The sequence below is a fragment of the Trachypithecus francoisi genome, unplaced genomic scaffold, assembly GCF_009764315.1.
Source record: "Trachypithecus francoisi isolate TF-2019V2 unplaced genomic scaffold, Tfra_2.0 Lachesis_group1, whole genome shotgun sequence".
Lineage (NCBI taxonomy): Eukaryota > Metazoa > Chordata > Mammalia > Primates > Cercopithecidae > Trachypithecus > Trachypithecus francoisi.
Genome location: NW_022681454.1, coordinates 45,741,292 through 45,766,608, shown reverse-complemented (window position 1 = coordinate 45,766,608; position 25,317 = coordinate 45,741,292). Strand labels below are relative to the sequence as shown.

Here is a 25,317-nt window from a genome sequence, read left to right as displayed (position 1 = left end):
TTTTCTGAGATTGTCTTTTGCCTACTAGTTTGTCGAGTAAGGAGGCTGTACAAGGTTGATTGCCTCCAACCAACTGCATGCCTCTTGCTGAGTTTGCTCCAGTGCCTACACCTCAGCAGGTATCACCTGTGAGCTGCTTACAACAGTTCCCACCTTTACCTTTCTTTTTACAAACCTAGCGGAAAACATGATCAATCCCCGAGTCAGACTGTGTGTGTCACCAACTCAGGATCTTTGGCATTTGAAGCTCCACTAATCTTTTTACTACTTGTCCAAGCAAATGATATTTATTCTGGATAAAGTGGAAGCTGTTTAAATTGGCAGTTTTGAAACCCATGGAATGAACACGAATTTCATCATGGATTGTCTTTACAGCCGAGAGCAAATATAAAATTGCTTGCCAAATGTCAGTCCTGAACTTAACTATAGTCCTATTTGCTTATCTTGAATGTAGGTTAAAAAGACGACACTGGTTTCTTGTTCTTGTGAAATTTACTCACATCCAATCAATAGTTTCAGTGATTCCTTTGTGTAAAATTGCATGCTTCGGTATGTGTGTAGGCATTAAAGCATAGGTCAGGGTGCCCAGCTCCTGGATCATCTGACATGTCTCTACCCAAGTTACAGGTAATTTCAGACCTAGTGTTTTTCCATTCAACTAGCCATTGTCTCTGCTTTCAGCCATTCCTCTTAACATAGATGTCACTATTCTAAAACTAGCACCCTGTGGACACACTTCAGATTATTTCAAGCTTGAGAGCAGAGCATAAGCCAGTTTATCTGACAGGTGGAGGACAGCACTCCTCTTGTACCTATGTATTTGTCCGGAATTCCCCACAGCAAAACACAGCCAACCAGCATTTCCCCTTTCCTACATCCATGATACATTCCCATCCCTATAGCACAACACTGACCTAAAAAAGTAAAAATGTGGAAGAGAAGTATGCATGAAGCCACATGCACTATGTTCTTTCCATTGCTTGTACTTTGAAACCATCTTTCAAATGAGTCATTATGCTTCACAGATGACACATGAGCCCAAGATAAGTATAGTCAACCCTTGGTATCCATGTGGGATTAGATCCTGGATTTTCCCCCATACCAAAATCCAAGGATGCTCAAGTCCCTGATAGAAAATGGTACAGTATTTTCATATCATCTACACACATCCTCCCCTATACCTTAAGTCATCTCCAGATTACTTATAAATGCTATGTAAATAGTTGTTACATTGTTTAGGGAATGACAATATAAAAGTCTTTACCTGTTCAGAATGGATACAACACCATCCCTTTCACCACCCCCATGCCCTCAATATTTGCAATTCACAGTGGGTTGAATCTATAGATGCAGAACCCAAGGACAGAGAGACAACTGTAATCTGTCCATGGTTAGGATGCTAGTAAAAGGTGAAGCTCAGATGGTACAGATTTGTCTGATTTCAAGTTATGAAAGGGGTTTTGCTTGTGAGAATAAACTACTGAAAATGTGGTTTTATAAACTGCTTTAATGTTATCTGCAGCCAGAGTCTTAACACTGTTACCATTTAACCACTTTTGGATTATACTATAGACAATTAGACTGAGGTTAGTAAGACTGGACTGTCAATAGGCCTTAGAGGCTTTATAAACTGGAGCTTGAGAAAGAAGTCCTAGAAATCTGCAGTTGCTAGCAACTATTCTAATGCGTCATTAGAAGAATGTGTCATTAAAATCCATGTTGCCCTATGGATTTTCTCCATTTACCAGCACTAGTCAAGACACTAGTGCACCTGTAGAGACAGCTAAAATTGACAGTTTTTTTTCCTTATTTGCATGAGGACATGTATTATTTAATAAATAAAAGTTTAATAAAACACTAAATGCTAGTGTAACAGACATTTCAAGAAATGAGTATAAAGTAAATGTTTTTAAGTCATGAATAATATAAACTAAGCTTTAATGGGTAAAATCCCAGGAAATAAGAAATGGTAACTGAAACAGGCAACAGTATAAATTCTGCCAGGGTCCTCCAAGTTTGAGAGTATAGGGGCAGAATAAAACTTTAATTCTGAAGCTAGTGACCCTGAAGACTGAATGTGTTGGCCCCCTCACCTGCCTTACACTGTCCAGGCAAAACAGCCAACCAGAAACAAATAAAAAGCACGGCACTGAATAACCATCCTCTACCTTGCACAAGTTACGTGAATGTCTGGTACTATATTTCCTCATCTGTAAGAAAAAAAGGAAGGAGTTGAAATATGATATCCTAAAGTGTGTAAGATAAAGATACTGGTAATCAAATATTTCCCTGTTAAAGATGGTGTATTAAAATCTAAAAAGATACACAGAACTTATTTAAAAGACCACTGTCCTTTAAATCATCTTGGTGGTTTCTTCACATTTATTACCACAGTTCAAAACAAATTTAGAACAAAATTCTTTAAAACTGTCTTTAGGGCCCAGCATAGTGACTCACGCCTGTAATCCCAGCACTTTGGGAGGCCGAGGTGGGCGGATCATGAGGTCAGAGGTTTGAGACCAGGCTGGCCAACATGGTGAAACCTCATCTCTAATAAAAATACAAAAATTAGCTGGGTGTGGTGGCACACACCTGTAGTACCAGCTACTCGGGAGGCTGAGGCAGGAGAATCACTTGAACTCGGGAGGTGGAGGTTGCAGTGAGCCTAGACTGCACCACTGCACTCCAGCCTGGGCGACAGAGCAAGACTCCATCTCAAAACAACAACAACAAAAACTGCCTTCAGAACTATGTGCAAGCATATGTACATCCTACTTATGTTATAGTTGCTTTTCTACAAAGAGTTAAACAATACTATCCACATAAATAACTCATCAGACTTGGCGCCAAAACACAATTGCAAAAGACAGAGGATAAAAAATGTGTCCCTATTAGATAATTTCAATATCTACCTAAGTTTTTTTCTTTGGGCAATGATGGCAGCACCATAGGAGTAAGTTTAAAATTTCCACGTTAATTATTTAAAAACCAGTATTCAGCCAGGCGCGGTGGCTCACACCTACAATCCCAGCACTTTGGGAGGCTGAGGCGGGCAGATCACCTGAGGTCAGGAGTTCGAGACCAGTCTGACCAACATGAAACCCCGTCTCTACTGAAAACACAAAATTAGCCAGGGGTGTGGTGGCACACGCCTGTAGTCCCAGCTACTCGGGAGGCTAAGGCAGGAGAATTGCTTGAACCTGGGAGGCAAAGGTTGTGGTGAGCCGAGATCATGCCATTGCACTCCAGCCTGGGCAACAAGAGCAAAACTCCGTCTCAAAAAAACAAAAAACCTCCGTCTTCACGGTGCCAACATTTTATAGGTTCTGATACATGTTTAAAAATTATCTTAATCCTCTTCCTCATATCCAAAGCTTACCCCCTAGACTTGGCTAAATGTTCCCTTATCCTAATCTTTATACTCCCTTATCCACCTCTAACTGGTAAGTGGAGTGGACCACACTAACTAAGGAGTGGAATCACTGTGTACCCAACGTCACATACACGAATGCCCTCTCCTCCCCCTTACCTCAAACTGAGTAAAGCAGTTAGTCAACCATAGGCAGTCCCATCCATCAGGCTCTACTATTCTGTGTTCAGGCATAAAATACACACATGTATACTTAAGATTTTATAGACGTGTCAGGACAATAAAATGCATTGTTGGGTAATTTGGAAATCTAAAGCCTAAGAGCTTAGGGAAATTTCACATATATACATTTTCTCCACTTTCTAAAAAATAAATGACATCACCTATATGAGTGATAGCTTTAAAGCAAAAACTTCTTACATTAAATCATTAAATGTTTGGTTCTACTACCCCAATTTCCTGAAGCCACATCTTCTTTTACTTACCAAATACACATTCCTTAAATGAGTAAATCCCTGGCCAGGTTCCTTACTTAGCTCAGAGTGTTAACTTTAAAAAAAAAAAACATGCACAGTGTTCTGTCTCTTCAGCAGAGCCCTAGGAGCCTGGGGGCAACTGAGACCTAGTCTCCTAAATTTTTACAACTCTCCATCGGCATATTTACAAGGTGTTACCTGAAAATACCAACAAGCCACCAGACACTACATTTGTGTGCAATTCATTAAAAAGAATTTATATTCATTCCACTAGTAAAAATTATTTATTCCTCTGGCTGATTTGAAAGGATGTAATAGGTTTGAGTAAACAATAACCACCTCTGGCCTTTTTTTCCCCTTCTTTGTAGGCGTTAGCCACTCTACAGGTCTAAACCTTTGTTATACCAAAAGATCTTAGTGCATACAGTGGATAAGATCTAAAGCACACAAATTTAGTTTTGACTATAATGTACCTCTTGGGATTACGTAAAAGCCACAACCAACCAGCTCAGTTCCTGGGTATTATTAATAGTAGTAATGAAGCAAAACATTTTGAAACTGGACTCAAATTGTGTTCAGTGTGCTAAACCAGGCATGCTGTGAAATGAATGTACATTTTAACAAGCCAGTTCTGAGCTTTAGACTTCTCATTAGTACCCCTTTCCCAAGTGTAATGTGCAGAATGAGCCACTAGAGGGCAACCATTTTCTTTAGGGAAAAGATGCTGTTTGAAAGCACTGTAAATTCATTTAACCACAATGACACCATGTCTCACAGCCAGGAGAATGGATACAATCAAAGGAAAAGGCAATATCAAGTGTTGGAGGAGACAAGGAGCAACTGGAAATCTCATATGTTGCTGGTGGAAATATATGGTACCGCCACTTGGATAACAGTTTGCAGTTTCTTAAAAAGTTAAAATCATGTTACAATAAAACCCAGCAATTCCACGTATATGAAACTACCCAAGATAAATGAAAGCATATGGTCAATTAAGATATGTTCATGAACATTCATGGCATCACACATAGCCAAAAATTGGAAACAATCCAAACCACCATTATTGGTGAATGAATAAACAAAATGTGATATATACATATGAGGGAATACTATTCAGCTATAAAAATTCTACACTATGGATGAAGTGAACCTCAAAAATATTATGCTGAGTGAGAGAAGGCAGATGCAAAAGACTAAATATGGTGTGTGATTCAATTTATATGAAATACCCAGAAAAGACAAATTTATAGACAGAAAGCAGATCAGTGGCTACCTAGGGTCAAGAGAAAGGAGGGGAGGACTGGGGACTGACTGCAGACGGGCTCATGAGAATTTCAGGGAGATGATGAAAGTGTTCCAAATCTGGATTATGATGAGGCTAGCACAATGCTACAGGTTTACTGAATCACCATGTACACTTACAGCAGGTGAATTTAATATAAATCATACTGCAATAAAGCTAACTCAAAAAACACAGATTTAGTGCTGCATTAGAATAGGTACTGGGAAATGAAACAAGTGAAAGAAAGAAAACTAACAGCACTGTGTATTAGAAAGCAATACAAATAGCCACTATGTCATTTGGTCCTGAGCTCTGGTTTTCAGACAGGAAAAAAGATCACTGTTTGCAAATGGACTAGGGAAATTTAGGAATTTATGGTCAGGTAAGAATTTTATTACTTTTGGCCAAAAGCCTATTACATTTGTTACATTAAACAGAAATATTTATTTAAAAAGAAAGGTTATAAAGTTTCAAGCAGAAAGCAATTATTTTCTGACTCTCCATCAGTATTTTGGAGTCATATTTATGAAGGGACTTAAAACACATCAATGTGCTAAGGGTCTGATGTTATATAAAATAACTAGTAACTTGAGATATTCAAAGAGAGACACTTGAAGTGACAGGCATATCCATACCAAGCAATTTTACATTTCCTGAATTATCCTTTTATAAACTCCTAGTTTAAATTTAATTAAGAAACTTCAGGTGTAATAATATATGGGATCAAAAGGCTCATTCTGGCCTCTAATCCCAGCACTTTAGAAGGCTGAGGCAGGAGGATTGCTTGAGCCCAGCAGTTCAATACCAGCCCGGGCAACTTAGCAAGACCTGTCTCTACAAAAATATCAAAATTAGCCAGGTATAGTGGTGCGGGCCTGTAGTACTACTCAGTAGACAGAGATGGGAGCTCAAGGCTGCAGTGAGTCATGGTCACGCCACTGCACTCCAACCTGGGCAGCAAAGCAAGACCCTGTCTCAAAAAAGAGAGAAAGCTCTGTTAAGGTCTATGGCAGCAGTCTCCAACCTTTTTGGCACCAGGGACCAGTTTTGCGGAAGACAATTTTTCCACGGACAGGGCGGGGGTGGGGATAGGTGATTTTGAGATGAAACGATTCCACCTCAGCTCATCAGGCATTAGATTTTCTTAAGGAGATTGCAACCTAGATCCCTCACATGCACAGTTCACAATAAAGTTTGCTCCCCTATGAGAATCTAATGCCGTCATTGATCTGACAGGAGGCAGAGCTCAGGCAGTAATGCTCACTGACCTGCTGCTCACCTCCTGCTGTGCAGCTCCGTTCCCAACAGGCTATGGACCAGTATTGATTTGAGGCCCGGGGGCTGCGGCCCCCTGGTCTATGGAACATCTTCAACACATAAATTTCAGAGGAGGCTAGTGGTACACAAGAGAAAAATGAGTGAATATCAAGACAAAACTATGTCTTTTCTTTGGCTTCTAGAATGGTAGTGGTTTGTGGGGTTATGAAAGACAAGATCATCTGAAGGGCTCTCCCATTACTATTAGTTCCTAGTTCAGTTATAAACAATATACTTTTAAAAATGCTTTACTGGGCTCTCAAGAAAGCAGGGACACTGAAAGGCCAATATAAGAGATGGAATCTGAGCAGGAGTGGTGACTAAACAGGAAAACCAAAGTTGCCCCGAGGATAAATGCCATTATCAGCACTGGGATTGAGAGACCAAGTTCTAGATCCATAGCAAAAGGAGGAGCCAAGAAGAAAGCTAAAATGTCCCAGATCAGTTTTGTTCCCTAGCCTAGAGACACAAATGCAAAACCTCTCTGAAGGAGCACATTCCCAGTTAAAGAACCTCTGGATTCTCCCAGGTTCTACTAAATACATATTTACAAAAAAACCCCACCAAACACAGGAAGAATGGCATACCATAAGGAAAAGCTCAACAGAGACAATAAACAGATTTAGACCCTCAAGGGACTTCAGATATTGGAATTATTGGCTACAGGATATAAAGATAACTATGCGTGAAATGCCCAAAGAAATAAAAAAGATAGAAACAAAAGAAACAGAGGAAGTCTAGCCAGAGCAATTAGGCAAGAGAAATAAATAAAAGGCTTCCAAATTGTCGCTCTCCACTGAGAATATAATCTTACATCTAGAAAAGCCTCGACTCTGTAAAAAAAAACTCTTAGATTTGGTAAATGAATTCAGTAAAGTTGCAGGACACAAAATTAATATACAAAAATCAGTAGTATTTCTATACACCAACAATGAACTAGTGGAAAAAGAAATCAAGAAAATAATCCTATTTACAATAGCTCCCCATAAAAATAAAATACATAGGAATAAATTTAACTGAGGAGGTGAAAGATGTCCATAGGAAAACTATAAAACACGGATGAAAGAAACTGAAAAGGTCATAAATAAATGGAAAGACATTCCATGTTTATGAATTGGAAAAATTACTATTGTGAAAATGACCATAATTCCAAAAGCAATCTACAAATTCAGTGCAATTCCTATCAAAATACCAGTGTCAGTCTTCACAGAAATAGAAAAAAAAAATCTTAAAACCCACATGAAAGTATAGAAGGCCCTGAATAGTCCAAGCAATCCTGAGCAAAAAGAGTAATGCTGGAGGTATCCATACTATCTGACTTCAAAAGACACTATAAAACTACAGAAACCCCAACAGCATGGTACTGGCATAGTAACAGACACTCAGACCAATGGAACCACAAAAAGAACCCAGAAATAAATACACATATTTACAGTTGACTGATTTTCAACAAAGTGCCAAGAACATTCAGTAAGGAAAGGACAGTCTGTTCAATAAATAGTGCTGGGAAAACTGGATATCCATATGCAGAATGAAACTAAACCCCTATCTCTTACCATATACAAAAAGCAAATCAAAATGGAGTAAAGACTTAAATGTACAACTTGAAACTATGAAACTACTAAAAGAAAACACTGGGGAAACACTTCAGGACACTGTTTTGATCAAAGACTTTTTGGGTAGGGCCTCAAAAGCACCAGAAACAAAAACAAAAACGGACAAATGGAATTACATCAAGCTAAAAAGCTTCTGCACAGCAAAGGAAACAATCAATTGAATGGGGAGACAACACACAGAATGGGAGAAAATAATGCGCAATCTCCCTGTCTGACAAGGGATGAATATCCAGAATATACAAGGAATTCAACTCAACAGCAAAACAAAAACAAAAATAATCTCAGGTCTTACGGGACAATACAAAAAAAAAAAAAAAAACCCCACAAATAATCCACTTTAAAAATGGGCAAATGATCTGAATAGACATTTCTCGAAAGACACACAAATTGCCAGCAGGTATATGAAAAAAATGCTCTACATCACCAATCATCAGAGAAATACAAATCAAAACCACAACAGTATCTTACCCCAGTCAGAATGGCTATTAAGATTAAAAAGAACAGATATTGGCAAGGATGCAGAGAAAAAGAAACTCATATATTGTTGGTGGGAATGTAAACTAGTACGGTCACCATGGAGATTTCTCAAAAAACTAAAACCATAATTACCATTCGATCAAGCAATCTCATTACTAGGTATCTATCCAAAGGAAAAGAAATCAATACATCAGAGGGATATCTGCACTTGCATGTTTACTGCAGCACTATTCACAATACCAAAGATATGGAATCAACCTAAGTGTTCACCAGTACATGAATGGATAAATAAAATATGGCATATATACACAATGGAACACTATCCAGCCATAAGAAAAAGAATGAAATCATGCCATTTGCAGCAACATGGATGGAACTGGAAGTCACTACGCTGGGTGAAATAAGCCAGGCACAAAAGACAAATATCACATGTTCTTACTTGTATGTGGGAGTTAAAAAATTTGATCACATGGAGGTAGAGAATGGAAAGATAATAGAGGCTGGGAAGGATGAAGGCAGAGGAGCGGGGGGATGAAGACAAGTAGGTTAAAGAGTACAAACATATAGTTAGATAGAATTAAATCCAATGTTTGACAGCAGAGTAGGGTGACTACAGTTAACAATAATTAGCTGGGGATGAACACTCTAAATATTCTGACTTGATCACAATACATTATATACATGTGACAAAATTTTACATGCAATCCATCAATATGTACAAATTTTTCTAAAGAGCTCAGCAAACCGAACTTCCTTGCTCTGATAGAGTAGCAAAACCAAGGAAGATTCAATATTGTAGCACTGTCAATACTCCCTAATTAATCATTAAATGTGATTCTAGTTTAAAGAAAGAGAAAGAGAGAGATACAGAGAGAGAGCAAGCTGGATACAGTGGCTCAATACATGTAATCCCAGCAGTTTGTGAGGCTGAGGCAGGAGGATAGCTTGAGGCCAGGAGTTGAAGACCAAACCGGCAACGAGGCGAGGCACTGTCTCTACAAAAAATTTAAAAATTAGCTGGGCCTAATGGTGTGCACCTGTGGTCTCAGCTACTTGGGAGGCTGAGGTGGCAGGATTGCTTGAGCCCAGGAGTTCAAGGCTACAGTGAGCCATGTTTGCACCACCGCACTCCAGCCTAGGTGACAGAGTGAAACATTGTCATAAAATTAGAAAAAAAAAAAAAAAAAGGACAGAAAAAGAAATTTCCTAGAGCTATTTGCTTTTTATCCTAGTTTATCATTTTACAAACTGATTCTCATACTGAATTTAAAAAGCAGGCCAGGCATGGTGGCTCATACCTGTAATCCTAGCACTTTGGGAGGCTGAAGCAAGAGAATTGCTTGAGCCCAGGAGTTAAAGACGAGCCTGAGTAACACAAAGGTGGGATGGAAGAGTGGAGGGGAGGCAGGTGGGGGTCATGGGGGTGGGGGATCACCTGAGCCCGGGGAGATTGAGGCTGCAGTGAGCCATGATCATGCCACTGCACTCCAGCCTGGGAGACAGAGCACGACCCTGTCTCAGAACAACAACAACAAAAAACAAAACCAAAAGGCCAAGAACATTCCTTAAGAAAAATACAAAGGTAAGAGACTACCCTTGTCAGGTATCAAGACATATAATCAAGTTATAACAATGAAATAACGTGATACTTGGCCCTTGCTTAGGCAAACTGAACAATGGAACAGAACAGGAAGTCCCCAAATAAACATTTGGCTACAATGGCAAATTTCCGTGTAAGTAAAGCCTCTGAGGAATGGATGCATCAGTCAATAAATGGTGCAGAGAAAACTGATTTTCTACATAGTAAAAAAATAAAATTTTAAATATGTATAACACATACACAAATCAACTCCAGGCAGACTAAAAACTGAGATACTTTTTTGATTTTCAGAAGCAACTATAAACAACTATGACCCTGGGATAGGACAAATTTCTTAAAACATAAAAAGGACTCACATTTGAATATATTGTTTTGTTTACAAAAAAACCCAAAGTGAAAAGATAAGCCACAAACTAGATGAAGGTATGTACAAAAGAACAACAAAAATATCAATATCCTAAATATAAAAAACTCTTAAATAAGAGCAAAAATAGAAAAATAAACAAAAGACATCAAGACATATTTCACAGAAGAAACAGGAAAGACTAACATGAAAATGTTTTTAACTTATTAATAATCAGAAAAATGCATTTTTTATATTGATATCACATTCATAAGGAAAATGCAATTTAAAGCCACAATAAAATACCATTTTACACCTACCAGATTGGAAAGAATTGGGTCTTATGATAGCAAGTAAATAAGACACCATACTGTAAAGCGATGCAACCAGTTTGGAAAACAACTTGGCATTATCTTGTAAAATTGTTATAAAAGCTGATCAGGCACATGCCTTACAAACCACCAACTTTGAATCTAGGTTCATACGCTAAAGAAACTCTTGGACATGAGCACCAAAAAACTGGATATGAGTGTTCGTTTCAGCATTATTTGTAAAAGCAAAAAACAAAAAAGTGAAAACTAGACTCAACAAAATAAATTGTAAAAATAAACCTGTTGTATAAAAACATCAAGTTACATAAGACTACATAGAGAATACTTTTTTTTCTTTTTTTGAGATGGAGTCTCGCTCTGTTGCCCAGGCTGCAGTGCAATGGCAGGATCTAGGCTCACTGCAACCTCCGCCTCCTGGGTTCAAGCAATTCTCCTGCCTCAGCCTCCCAAGTAGCTGGGACTACAGGCACATGCCACCATGCCTTGCTAATTTTTGTAGTTTTAGTAGAGACGGGGTTTCACTCTGTTGGCCAGGCTGGTCTCAAACTCCTGACCTCGTGATTGGCCCACCTTGGCCTCCCAAAGTACTGGGATTACAGGCGTGAGCCACCACGCCCAGCCAGGATGATACTATTTTTTATAAAGCTCACAAAAATAATATATAGCCATGGGACATATGTATAAAAGCAAAAGGAAAAAAAAAGACATGATAGATTCAAAGTAGTGGTTACCCCTAACGAGTAGGCTGGGGATTGGAATTGAGAAGGAACACAAAGGTAGGGTTAATACCACCAGAAAGGCTCCAGTTCTTAGTGGGTGGCTTCACAGGCATTTTATTATTAAGCCTTCGTGTTGCATATATTTTTATGTATGCATCAAATACTACCTATAGAAATGCAGTGACCAGGCCAGGCGCGGTTGCTCATACCTGTAATCCCAGCACTTTACGAGGCTGAAGTGGGTGGATCATTTGAGGTTAGGAGTTCGAGACTAGCGTGGCCAACATGGTGAAACCCCATCTGTACTAAAAATACAAAAACTAGCCAGGTGTGGTGGCTGCAATCCCAGCAACTCAGGAGGCTGAGGCAAGAAAATTACTTGAACCCAGGAGGCAGAGGTTGCAGTGAGCCAAGATCACACCATTGCACTCCAGCCTGGGAGAGTGAGACTCTTGTATCAAAAAAAAAAAAAAAAAAAAGAGGCTGAGGCAGGAGAATCACTGGAACCCAGGAGGAAGAGGTTGCAATGAGCCGAGATCACGCCACTGCACTCCAGCCTGGGCAACACAGTGAGACTCTGTCTCAAAAACGACGACGACGATGACAAGAGAAATGTAGTGACCAGAAATACTTTCATACTGCTAAGAAGAGGCTATAAAAAAAGGAAATTATCTTTTCTTAATGTATGTATTCTGTATTACCTAGTGAATGCAGATGTATATAACTGATATAGGTGGGGCAGTTGAGTTTTTTAATCACAAAGAATATTAGTCAATCACTAACTTAGTTGTGATCTTGGACTAGTTATTTAATGTCTTTGAACCTTTTTTTTTTTTTAACTTTTGAACCTAATTTTTTAACTGTAAAGTATTGAATTACTAAGTGACTGGTACAGGCAATATATTTTTTAAATGATAGCTAATACTCCCCATGACTATTACTCATATCTAAGAAACTCCTTATATTCTACTGAACTTAGCCTCAAACCACTAAGATAATGGAAGAGTAACTTGTTAAAAACAAACAAAAAAAAAACCAAAATCTCTGCATTCAAATAAGGTTGCCCCTCAAAGAGACTATACACTTCTTTCACTGACCTTGCCATTGCTCAGGATGATTTTAGAAATATTTCATTCAAACTATTTGGTGTTGAAAACATTTTTACCAGTAAAGGAAAAACCTTAATTCTTTGAAAGTAGATTTTATCTATGAAAATAGACATGAAATATTTTCAATCATGTTTGATGAATAATCAAGCTAAGGTTTTGGTCAAAATTAACACATAACTATGATGAGACTAATTCTTTTGAGTGACTTACAAATGATCTCTTCAGGCTATTTTCAAAGATGAGTTTCAAAAGAAGTTTTAGCAATGGCAACCTTCATTTTTTTAAAACAGCTATAACTTTGCAGAAGCTACAACTTTGCGAGGTTTCTACTTGGAAGGACAATAGTCATCCTAATGCGTAGTCTCATTTCTATACAGTACAAGTCTGAAATTACTGAAGAGACAGCTACTTAAGATCAGTGAAACTATTTACATCGGTTACCTTCAACCTTTAATTTTTGTAAGGGAAAACGAAAAACTTTCTAAAATTTTCAGTTAAACATAAAGATCCTTCATATAAGGAGAAAAATACAGCCAACCTACTGAATTTTGTATTTGAGGAGTGGAGAATAAACAATTACACAGTTTTGACAGGATCCCACAACAGCAATCAAATAATGATGAGAAGCAGTTACACAGACCTTAGAGAAATAAGTTTGTGCTAATGGAAATATGCAATATATTTTAATTAAATAAATAGCACTGATGTGACCCCAACTTTTTGATATCAATAATTGGTGACATATATGACCATTTATTACACTGATTTGCTCTAGTATTATAACACAAATTTATAAACGGTTTTAAGAAAATATTATAGAGAAGTTTTACTGACACTTGGAATTTTACATGAAGGGGAAAGAGACATAGCCAACAGCACCCCAATAATAATTTCTTTACATATCTGATATGAGAAACCACAGAAACATTCTTAACTGATACAACATGAATTAGATTCTAAAGGCATTCTTTAAGACATAGAGAAAAAAGAAGCAAAGAAAATTCTCAAGTTTACCATTTACAAGAATAGTTTATGCAATTTCAACAAGTCCTTACCAAGGCATTCAACAGCACTGTAAGTTCAAAGTTCATTGGGGAATTAAAAGAATGAATAAAATACTCCTTAGAGGGAGTATAAAGTTTATTCAAATATTTTAGAAATAATCAATTAATTACATAAGAATACAGTGAAATCCATCAAAAACAATGTCAAGTAACTTGTTTTTAAAGTGGCAGTGCAATATAGTAAAGCAATGGCTTTAACAACTAAATGAAAGAATCACAAAGCACCTAGAAATATTTATTGAAGAAATAATATACAAATTTTCATGATTTCTTTTGACCATTTACAATTTCAGTATTTTAGCTCTATTTCATATCATTTTTTGGTAGGTGCTGTTAACATATGAGGTTAAAGTGGTAAGTCTCACAATAAAGTAGCCATCTTCTTTGAATATTTGAATATTTCATCTCTTCATTTCTATGACTATAATCAGCTTTCAGCTGCATGATTCCTTAAGCCCGATTCTCATTTCATGTCTCAATAAATGTTTTTGCCTGATAAAGAGAACTGTGCACATATTGATAATATTTATCTCTTTTTCTTTTTTTTTTTTTGAGATGGAGTTTCACTGTTGTTTCCCCGCTGGAGTGCAATGGCGCAACCTCGGCTCATTGCAACCTCCACCTCCTGGGTTCAAGCAATTCTCCTGCCTCAGCCTCCCGAGTAGCTGGGATTACAGGTATGCGCCACCACGCCTGGCTAATTTTTGTATTTTTAGTAGAGACAGGGTTTCACCATGTTGGTCAGGCTGGTCTTGAACTCCTGACCTCAGGTGGTCCACCCACCTCAGCCTCCCAAAGTGCTGGGATTACAGGTGTGAGTTACCATGCCTGGCCTATTTATCTTTTCATACCGCTGTCAGGTCCTTCAAGGCTATGCTTCTGATTGCCCATACACTTTACTTGTCTTATGAGTATTTCATATTTTATGGGTAGGTAGGGTTCCAACTTAGTATGTTAGATAACCACTGTATAGTAAAAACCAGAAATGAAAATATAATAACCCTTATAACTCCTTACATATAACAAAGACAGAAATATATCAAAGCAAAAACATTTTAAATAATCTCAGGAAACAATAACAAGATCCTCTTCCCAAAAATAAATATAACAAACATATTAGTAACCACAGCTAAACAAGCACTATAATATAAGAACTCCATTAGACATGAGAAATCGACATTGAAGCCAGGTTTTGACACTTATTCTCCACATCCAGGCAGTTGTCACAGTCTACTAAGTGCTACAGGGTTAATTGTCTCTGGACTTACTGAAATATGGTTGTACTGACACAAGAGAACACTGGGTCAGATCCAGCAATGCCTTATGAACTTGCCTATAGGTGACAGAAAAAAATAGCTTATTGGATTTAAATCTGCTTCATAAGAGATTTTATCTGCCAGCCTGACCCCTCTTAAAACTTTTTTTTTCTTTTTTTGGTTTGATATACTCAATAGGCACTGGCTTTTGTGATGTGGCTTTCCACACTACTGTACAAGTCCAGAATCCCATTTAATAAGATACATGAGCTATCAGTCAATGAACTTTAGGGCTGGATGGATAAAGGAAGTGTTTTTCACTGCCCCCACTTCCTTATGAACCAGATAACTGACGAGCGGTAAATTACAATAAATTCGAAGACACAACTAACAAAAACTTAGGAAGACCTGAAAAAGAGGTGCCAAATTGCACTGCAAATACAAAATAAAATATTTTCATGTTCTTGATAAATATTTACAAAAAAATACATATAATGAATAGGCCATTTAACAATGCTAGTTAAAACTTTGAAGAGCTGTTAAATCTGTAGGTCCACCAATATCCTGGCTTCAAATCAATATGTAGAAATATTTTTAATTAAATTTCAATAAATACACCAGAGGGATTTAAATATGATAAAAACAGTAATTTCAATCTCTGTTTTTACCAACAATATTTTTAATTGGCTCATGATGGGCTTGAACTAATCAATAATCTACAGTCTACAAAAGGGTTTTTGTAAAAATGCATTCATTTCTGATAATAAATAAATGCAGATTCTGTACAGTCAGAAAAACCAGGATGGTGGCAAATAGCAAAATAGAGAGTTGATAAATCTTGGATCCAAAATCAAATGATCAAAGAGAGTTAAAGATATTTTCAGACTGCCCACATTCGAGTCATGTAATCTGCATCATTCTTTCTCAAGGTCTCTCAACTGGGCGCCAGACTAATATCAGATCTACAACCTTGTTCACTATTTCCTCTGGTTCACCTTTTGATTATGTAACAAATACTTCTTGCAAAAGATGAAAAAATAAAACTGTAAAATCATTTGGATGGCGTTAGCCCAGATAGGTCTTTTGGTGTCCTAGCAATTCAAACTGAAATTAAAGGCTTCTTATAGCCTATAAGATTCTGAAAATGCAGCCAAGTGGCACTCAAAAAGACAGAACATTTTTTCCACTTCTGTAAATACAAAAGAAATTGAAAAATCACCAACTAGAAAAAAAAAGCAAGACATAAATTCATCAGCACCAAGTAGAAATCATCTTCAAAAGGGGCAAGTCTTTTATGCATCCTCGTGTTAATGAATAGGTACTAATCTCTCCTCTAGGAAAAATCCACTGCCTGAAGTTAACATCTTTAGGCAAAAGAAAGGGCAAAACTCAACAAATTACATTTTGATTCATCCAAATAAAGAGAGAGAGAGAGATTTCAAGATTTTTAGCACTACTTTAAGCATTTTTCAGGGTAGGTATGGTTTTAAGTTGGACTGTCTTCTTTCCCTACTCCATTATTTGCAAAAGCAGGAAATATCAAATTTAATTCTATTACTAATAATTCTTCAGGTATCATTCCAAAAGTTGTACTTAGTCACAATACATCAGTTAACGTTTACATAAGACTCTAGTTGTAGTAAAAAGTGTTGAAAGGTGGTCATATCAAAATCTTGGTTTTCTTTCGTACCTATCAGATATGACTAAATTGTTGGTGGCCAGAACTCAAATCACATACAGTCAACCACATTATTGGATCCATGACCTACATCTCGAATTTGGCTAGTTAAACAGGAACACACAGCTACGCCTGCTCCAGCTCTGCAGTGAGACACAGATCCAACAAGCTCCCACCTGAAAAAACAGAGAAGATAAAATGTTATCTTAAAACAAAGCATAATTTACTTTACTCAAAATACTAACCAAAGACAAAAATTCCCTATGTGGGACTGGTTTTGAAGGACAGCAAGCTTCCAGTGGGAGATAAGATACCCCAAAGCTTAGTATTAACTACGATTAGCAACATTCTAACACTCTGGAGTAATCTACTATTATACCAGAAGATACTATAAAGCACAGACACAACATGTAAATTACCTATTCAGCACTGGATCGAATGCTTCTACTGTATTTAAGTATGCATTGCCATTATGACCACCAACTGCAAAGATTTTGCCCATCACTGTTGCGATTCCCACTCCACCTCTGGGGGTAGTAAGTGCTGCCACATAATCCCACTTGTTGCTTCGGGGATCATACCGCTCAACTGAACTCAGAGGAGAATTATCATCAAAACCACCTATGTAAAGAAATATTTTAAAAACAGCATTACATTTCTTAGAAATTATTAAATTTCAATTCAATGGGCTTTACAACCCAATCTTTTAAAATCATTTTAGAATGGTTTAGAGAAAATTTTTTTAAAAATTTCATCCAATACCCGTCTATCACCAACAACTACTATTAGACATTGTCTACAATTCAATGTAAGATAAGTGACATTTTCCTCAACACTAGGATTAAAGATCTTATAAGTAGGAAAAAACTGGAGTCCCTGTATCAAAGCAGATAATTTAGAGAAAAAGAAAAAAAAAAAAAAACACAAACATACATAAATTTGTCCTTAGCTGTCTAGAGACAAGCAAGACAGTACTGAGATTCCTTCTCTGTGTATTATATCTTTAACAGTAAGAAGGCATAAGAAAGGAATAAACTGAATCATGTGATTCATCCAGATAAAAGTTAAAGTTTTCCAATTGTTTCCCTTAATACTATAATCGCCATCATAATTACAGAGATGGACTATGACTGAATTCTCACCAATTTTTGCCAAAACAACATTTTCCTGCTACATATTCTAGAACATAGCAGTCCTTTCTATAGCTCATTCTAACAATGTACTTAATCTATTCCTGAGGTTACAGACACAGTTATTTCAATAGTGCTCCTTCCTTTAAAAACAAGTGTGTCTCTTTTTAGGCTCCAAGTTTAAATGAATATAATGGCTTTCTTTGGTGACAGCCTAATTTACTGAGAATAGAAAGTGTTGATATTATGATCAATCTATTTAAAAACAAAGTCAGAGGCCGGGCACGGTGGCTCACGCCTGTAACTCCAGCACTTTGGGAGGCCGAGGCAGGCAGATCACGAGCTCAGAAGATGGAGACCATCCTGGCTAAATAAAACGGTGAAATCCTGTCTCTACTAAACATACAAAAAATGAGCCGGGAGTGGTGGTGGGCACCTGTTGTCCTAGCTACTCGGGAAGCTGAGGCAGGAGAATGGTGTGAACCCAGGAGGTGGAGCTTTCAGTGAGCTGAGATCACGCCACTGCACTCCAGCCTGGGCGACACAGTGAGACTTGGTCTCAAAAAAAAAAAAAACAAAAAAACAAAACAAGGTCACAAAAAAAAATTCAAGTCAACTTCTCTAATGGGTTTAATTTTATTAAATCAATTAAAATGAAATTCACCAATTTTATCTGCATTCTTTCCATGAATTCTGACAAATGTATAGTGTCACTGCCATTACAACCATTACACAAAACATTTTTTCATTATAATAAAGGGTTTGGCTTTAATTATTGCTCATGCTAATGCAGAAGATTAAGGGGTTTTTTAAATTTGTTTTTTGTTTTGTTTTGAGACAGGGTCTCACTCTGTTGCCCAGACTGGAGTGCAGTAACACAATCACAGCTCACTGCACTGTCAACCTCCTGGGCTCAAGCGATCCTCCCACCTCAGCCTCCCAAGTAGCTGGAACTATATGCATATGCCACCACTCCTGGCTAATTTTTTTTAATTTTTTTAAAATAGAGATGAGGTCTATGTTGTCCAGTCTGGTTTTAAACACCTGCCCTCAAACAATCCTCCTGCCTCCGCCTCCCAAAGTGCTGGGATTACCTGGGTAATCCCTGCACCTGGCCAAGTTTTTGATAGTTATATTTTATATAGTCTTTTTCCATAGTCTTCTTTTTCACTAGTTCCCTATCATTTCCCCAAATAATGCATAAAAATATATTATAATGAAGAATTCAAACCAGGGATAGAAAAAGTAAAATGCAATTAGGATGTTAGACATGCTCACACCTTCAAATTTTTCTTATTCAGATCAGTTGTACCTGTTTTAAGTAGAACTTGAATGACCAAGATTATTTTAATGTTCAACCTGAATCATTCTTATTTTTACCATGTCTGTTCTAATTATAAAGGTCCAAAAGATTAAAAAAGTAACAGCAACAATGTTATTCCTGTCGACATATAACATATGTCAATGCCTGTGGTAGACAGGGAGCTGTGAGAGGTAGCAATGATGTAACCTAAGAACTTTGGATTCACAGACCCAAGTTCAAATTCCAGCTTTGCCACTTATTTATGCATGTGACCGTGAGTAAATTATTCATTCTCTCTGAGTCTCTTGACTACCTTACAGTTGTGATGATCAGGCAAGATGTAGAGATAAATTATGTTATTTCTCTTCTTCCTTAATACACAAGAGCACTAAAAGATTCAGCATTACTTCTGCTACTTATAGATATTTATATGCATTCTCTTATAAGAAATATGTTAAATACAGCATTCTCTTATAAGAAATATGTTAAGTAACACAATTTACATCAACATATATGAACAAATATGACCTTTGCTAGTGACAATCTCTCTGAATTCATTTCCTCCTCTATAGAGGAAGGTATTACTAATCACAATATAGCTAATCATGTACTGGAGAACTACAAAGTGCCAGACCCACTTTGAGATGCTTAACGTGTATTATCTCTAATTCTTAAAATGATTCTGAAAGATAGGCATTATTCCCGTTTCATAATCATTTAAAGCTTTGCTACTGGAAGTATGTTGTGTGAACCTGAAACTGTATCACTATAACTTGAGAACTGTTTAAAACACAGAAACTAGGCCCCTCCTTTGCAATATAACAAGATCTCCAGATTATTCATATGCACATTATGATCTGAGAAAGCACTGATCTAAGTTCCTCCCAACTCTGCAATTCAGTAAGTCAAAAAGCAATATAGACCAATTACTGAACACTACAGCCAGGGCAAGTCTTGCAGTCCCCAGGTGGTGCACATTCACTCCCGCAGGCCCGCCAGGAAGCAATGTGCCTGCAGCCCTGAGATGGATGACCTGGGGACCAGCAGGAGGAGAGTGAGGATGCCGGGGCCGGTCCCGCCAAGAAGGCCCCAGCCAGACAGGACAAGCCCAAGACGCTGCCCTTCTTGCCACTGGGCAGTCGGTCAGTATCCAGAGCAACGAGGCTGCGGCCCTACTCAGACTCATGGCCTGTAATGTGTCCATGGGCTTTGGTGAGAGTTGGAAGAAGCACCTCGACGGAGTTTGGGAAACGTTTTTTATCAAGGTAGTAGGTTTGCTGCAGAAGAAAGGAAACATTACACTGTTTACCCACCCCCACACTAAGTCTTCACTTGGATCTAGATGTGTGACATAAGAGATGTGAAGGCTGTCATCCCGGGACAGGATCCATATCAGAGACCGAATCAAGTTCATGGGCTGCTTTAGTGTTCATAGACCTGTTCCACCTCTGCCCGGTTTGGAAAACATTTATAAAGAGCCATCTACAGATATGGATGGTTTTATTCATCCAGGTCATGGAGATTTATCTGGGTGGGCCAAATAAGGTGTTCTCCTACTCCAGGCTGTCCTCACTGTTCTGCCCCATCAAGCCAATTTTCATAAGGAAAGAGGAGGCTGGGAGCAACTTACCAATGCGGCTGTGTCCTGGCTAAATCAGAATTGGAATGGCCTTGTCTTTCTGCTCTGGGGCTCTTATGCTAAGAAGGACAGTGCCATGCACAGGAAGCAGCACCATGTGCTGCAGATGGCTCATTCCTCCCTGTGTACAGAGGGTTCTTTGGATGTAGATAACTTTCTAAGACCAATGAGCTCCTGCAGAAGTCTAGCAAGAAGCCCACTGACTGGAAAGAGCCATGATCCTGAGCTGAGGGGTAGCCTGTCTCCACTGGTGGTTATTGAGAAGCTGTTGGTAAAGTATTTGTCACTTACAAAATCAAACTGAAAATTTTCCTATTAATTCTTAAATACTCTGTGCAAGCGGTAAAGCTTCCATAAAGCAGCCATGAACCAAGTTGCCCAGAAATGGCAGCTTTATGTAGCCACACATAGCAAAGGCTATCCTTTGGCCAAATGTCTCTACAACATGGCTTCAGCCTAAAATATGCTGACTTCTTAGAAGACAGATGAGGTCAAATGCTCACTTGGCTCTCCTTACCCTGCTACCCCCCGACCCCTTACCTTTATGGTTAAAGCAGGGAAGACGTATACCTTTTAGGTAGAACCATACTTTGGTGCCTGCTGGTACTTGGTTTCACCTGGTTAGACTTTCAACTACAAGGTGTTTTAGGGGGTATTTTTGCATAGAAAGGCCCCCTTTTCCCAGCCCGGCAGGCATTCCAATCTGTGCCAAGTACACTGCCCCCTTGATCTTTCAAGGGGCTTTCAGGTCCTTCCTTGAAGGAAGTATGAAGGTTTTGCAGGTTTCCAGAAAACTGGCCCTGAAATTAGGGCTCAATTCTCTGATGGTAGCAGAGGTGAAGACTCCTAAGGAAGAGCCCTTAGTGTTGGTCTTAACAGACAAGGGCCGAGGGATGTGAGCTGAGTCTTGTTATTCTTTGGGCATTTCGTGGAATAAGCAGTGAAATTTAGACAAGAAAGAATAGAAAAGAGAATCTTCTTTAAAGGGGGGAGGTGATTTTCTCCTAGGGTTATCCTGAGTTGGGGTTTTTAAGATAGCACAAACTTGCTACATGCTGTTTTTTATGGACTGAAATCACTTTATTTTTCTGTAACACTGGAGAGTTTTTAGTTTAAAAAATACATATATATATCTCCTTCTTTTTCAAGACACAATCTTTATTGGGTCTGTACCTTCATCCTTGATCTTGTTAGCAATGCCACTTTTTTTTTTTTTTTTTTTGCTGTTAGGTGGTTTAAAGCGTTAACCCTGCATGGGGTTTGGTAATAAAAGCTTGTTAAAGTAAAAAAAAAAAAAAAAAAGCAATATAAACATTGACATGACCTTTATTTATATTAAATACCTAGGCCAGGTGCGGTGGCTCATGCCTGTAATCCCAGCATTTTGGGAGGCCAAGGCAGGCAGATCACTTGAGGTCAGGAGTTCGAGATCAGCTTGGAAACATGATGAAACCCTGTCTTAACTAAAAATACAAAAATCAGCTAGGCGTGGTGGCACACACTTGTAATCCCAGCTACTCAGAAGGCTGAGGCAGGAGAATCGCTTGAACATGGGAGGCAGAGGTTGCAGTGAGCTGAGATCACACCACTGCACTCCAGTCTGGGTGACAGAGCAAAACTCCATCTCAAAAATAAATAAATAAATACCTACTGGCTTACTTGAAGCATTCAACATAATTTCCCTTGAAATGAGGCTGAGAAAAACAAATCTTAGACCTTTTAAAATTTATTGTAGCAAAGCACATTCTATCTGTGTCCTTCCATTTAAAAACATATAACTTATTTAAATGTAATCTCCTTCCTTAAATAACTTTGTTACTCTTAGAAAAATAAGGTTGTACATGTTTTAAACACGAAAGATGAAGATTTAAACACAAATTATGAATGTGACCTTAACAATTCAGCTAGGCATGGTGGCCCATGCCTGTATCCAGCACTCTGGGAGGTCAAGGCAGGAGGATCACTTAAGGCCAGTTGTTCATGACTAGCCTGGGCAACACAGCAAGGACCCATCTCTACAAAAAATAGAAAAAAACTGGCTGGGTGTGATAGCATGGGCCTGTAGTCCTAGCTACTTGGAGGCTGTGGCAGGAGGATCATGTGAGCCCAGGAGTTCAAGGCTGCAGTGAGCTACAATTGTGCCACTGCACTTCAGCCTGGGCAACAGAAAGACACTGTCTCCCTCTAAAAAAGAAAAAAAAAAAAAAAAGAATTCAAAAGCATCAGATTGAACACGTACAATTCTTCTAATTATAAACAAAATTTTTAAGAAAGAATTCAAAAGCACATTTCAGCACTGATTCTACTTAAGGCTAAATGCAATGTAATTTTTGTTACTCTGTTATATGACACTTGTCATTGTATATACTGATATATTAGAAAAAATACCCATTTACTCACCAACTACGTATAAGCAACCATGAAGCTTGCTAACTCCATTGCCTGCTCTTCGCTGACCCATTTCTTTAACTTCTATCCACTTATCCAGATGTGGATCGTATCTCTCCACGCTAGATAAAGAAGCCATTCCATCATTGCCACCTACTGCATAAACATGATTCTAAACGAAGAGAGTCAAACAAAACACATTAGATTTTGAATTTACTTATATATTGTTCTAATGGCAAATTAGAATGTACAAGGCAGTATCTCATGAAATAATATGGTATATAATATCTTCATACTGGTGACGATATATTGGACCTTTCCTTATTTTAGTTATGAATATGATGCAATGTAACAATGGCAAGTTGCCATATAACTTACTACTAGAGCAACAGAGCCAACTCCTCCACGGGGAGTATTCATTGGTGCCACTGTACTCCACTGATCAGATTCTATGTCATATCTCTCCACATCATTGAAGCAAGTGTTGTCATCTAAGCCTCCAATTGCATAAATTGGGCCTCCTAAGGAAGCCAAGGCAATTCCTCGCCTGCAAAGACAATAAAACACACTTTAGCAAATGGGTTTGTTTCCAGGAAAAAAGTCATATAAAATATTGTGCTAATGCAAATCGTTTATCATGTTAACCTTCAAACAGTATAGTTTGTTTCCATTACCTTTAGATTTATCAAAGCTTTTGACTAGATGGCTACAGAATTGCCAAACTGCAACTCTATGTGAATACTGCCCCCAAAGTTGTACAGTGCATAGCCTACACAGGCTACTTTAAACTCAAAACAATAAAATATAACGCAACAAAATAGTATAAAAGAGTCCAAAATACTCAGTTAGTGCACACACAGTTGCATAATTGAGAGGTTAATGAGTTGACAGAAAAGTTTTGCAGTGGAGGTCAGAAGCCAATCTCACTTACAAATCCATGCAATTACAGAGCTCATTTTGTTGCAGGGCTTCATTATATCACACAAAAGAATATTAAATTTTATATTACAGGTTTTATGTCACATTCCTTTATTTCTGAAGGGTATTTACTTCTCTTTGAAAGAGACTTAGCCCATGTTAAAAGATGACTTATTTAACAGTGATCAGAAAAAAACTCAATTTCTTAAAAAACACACTGCACCAATCAAAAGTTGAACTATTATCAAACTATTATTTTGTCACTAGCTTGGATAATTTATAAACCTCTAATACCTTGTGTCTCATCTGTGACACAGCCGATATTAATGAGTTAATACAGGTAAAGCACTAAGAACAATGGCCCACATTTAGTGCTATGAAGTATTAGCTTTTATTATTACTGAGAAAGCAGCTGCTTCACTGAGATTCTAACTCTAAATTTACCAGAGAGTATCCAACAAAAGAATTATTAAGGATAATGTTATCATTCACTTTCAGTCTCCTCAACCTCTTTTCTCTTCGGTGTAAAGCTATGACTTACCAAATACTGTGCTTATAAAAATGTTCAGCTGTGTGAGAACAAGCACATGTGTTCTCTACAGTGTAAGGATGTTAGGTCAGGGAAATAAAGTAAGTATGCCTAATAATTGTCCCTCCCCTCAAACAACAAAAGCAGACAACATTATTGGTTTACTTCCTACTCCTCAAAACTCTCTTCATTTTCATAACAACACACATTTTAGTCCACTTCTACTCTGGCTAGTGCTTTTCAGCTTCCTTTATCAGTGCCTTCTTTACTCCATCATTAAATTATAAAGTTCCCTAAGGGTCACTCTATACTTTCTCTCCCTAAGCAATCCCATTCTTTCCACAGATTTGTGATAATTCAGATATATATTTTCAGACATATACCCAATTTCTACCTCAAATCTGTCTTGCTGGTTCTTCAACTTTAACTTTAATCTGAAATGAAACTCACTACCCACCTCCCTGTGATAGGCAGAATTTTAAGATACTCCCCATCCCCCATGACCTTCAGCCCCTGGTGTTACTCTCATGATTATGCTACATTATATGGCAAAACGGAGGTGACCTTGGTGGGCTTAATCTAATCAAACAAACCTTCAAAAGCAGAGAGGTTTCTCCAGCTGGTAGTCAGAAATTCAAAAAACCAGGTGAATGCAGTGTGCCACTACTTGTTTGAAGGTGGCGGGGGTGACATGTGGAAAGGATCTGACAGTGTCTCGTAGCCAACAGCCAATAAAAATGAGAAACTCAGTCCTATAGCCACAAGGAACTG

General features: G+C 38.0%; 1 protein-coding gene and 1 pseudogene across 5 annotated transcripts in view; one reads left to right on the top strand and one right to left on the bottom strand.

Moving 5' to 3' along the window:
• Nucleotides 1-13,295: 13,295 nt before the first annotated feature.
• KLHL8 (kelch like family member 8) overlaps nucleotides 13,296-25,317 on the bottom strand; it is a 59,585-nt gene continuing 47,563 nt past the window's right edge. For 3 of the 5 annotated variants that reach the window (XM_033214142.1, XM_033214143.1, XM_033214144.1), the window contains 4 exons: nucleotides 23,478-23,646; nucleotides 23,112-23,271; nucleotides 17,059-17,260; nucleotides 13,301-16,815 (listed from right to left, as the gene is read on the bottom strand). In XM_033214142.1, coding sequence (XP_033070033.1) covers nucleotides 16,692-16,815; nucleotides 17,059-17,260; nucleotides 23,112-23,271; nucleotides 23,478-23,646 — 655 coding nt within the window. In that variant the 3' untranslated portion in view covers nucleotides 13,301-16,691. Of the gene's footprint in view, nucleotides 16,816-17,058; nucleotides 17,261-23,111; nucleotides 23,272-23,477; nucleotides 23,647-25,317 lie in introns of all 5 variants that reach the window. The other 2 variants (XM_033214140.1, XM_033214141.1) reach the window with 1 other exon arrangement.
• On the top strand, nucleotides 20,108-21,009 carry LOC117086242 (annotated as a pseudogene).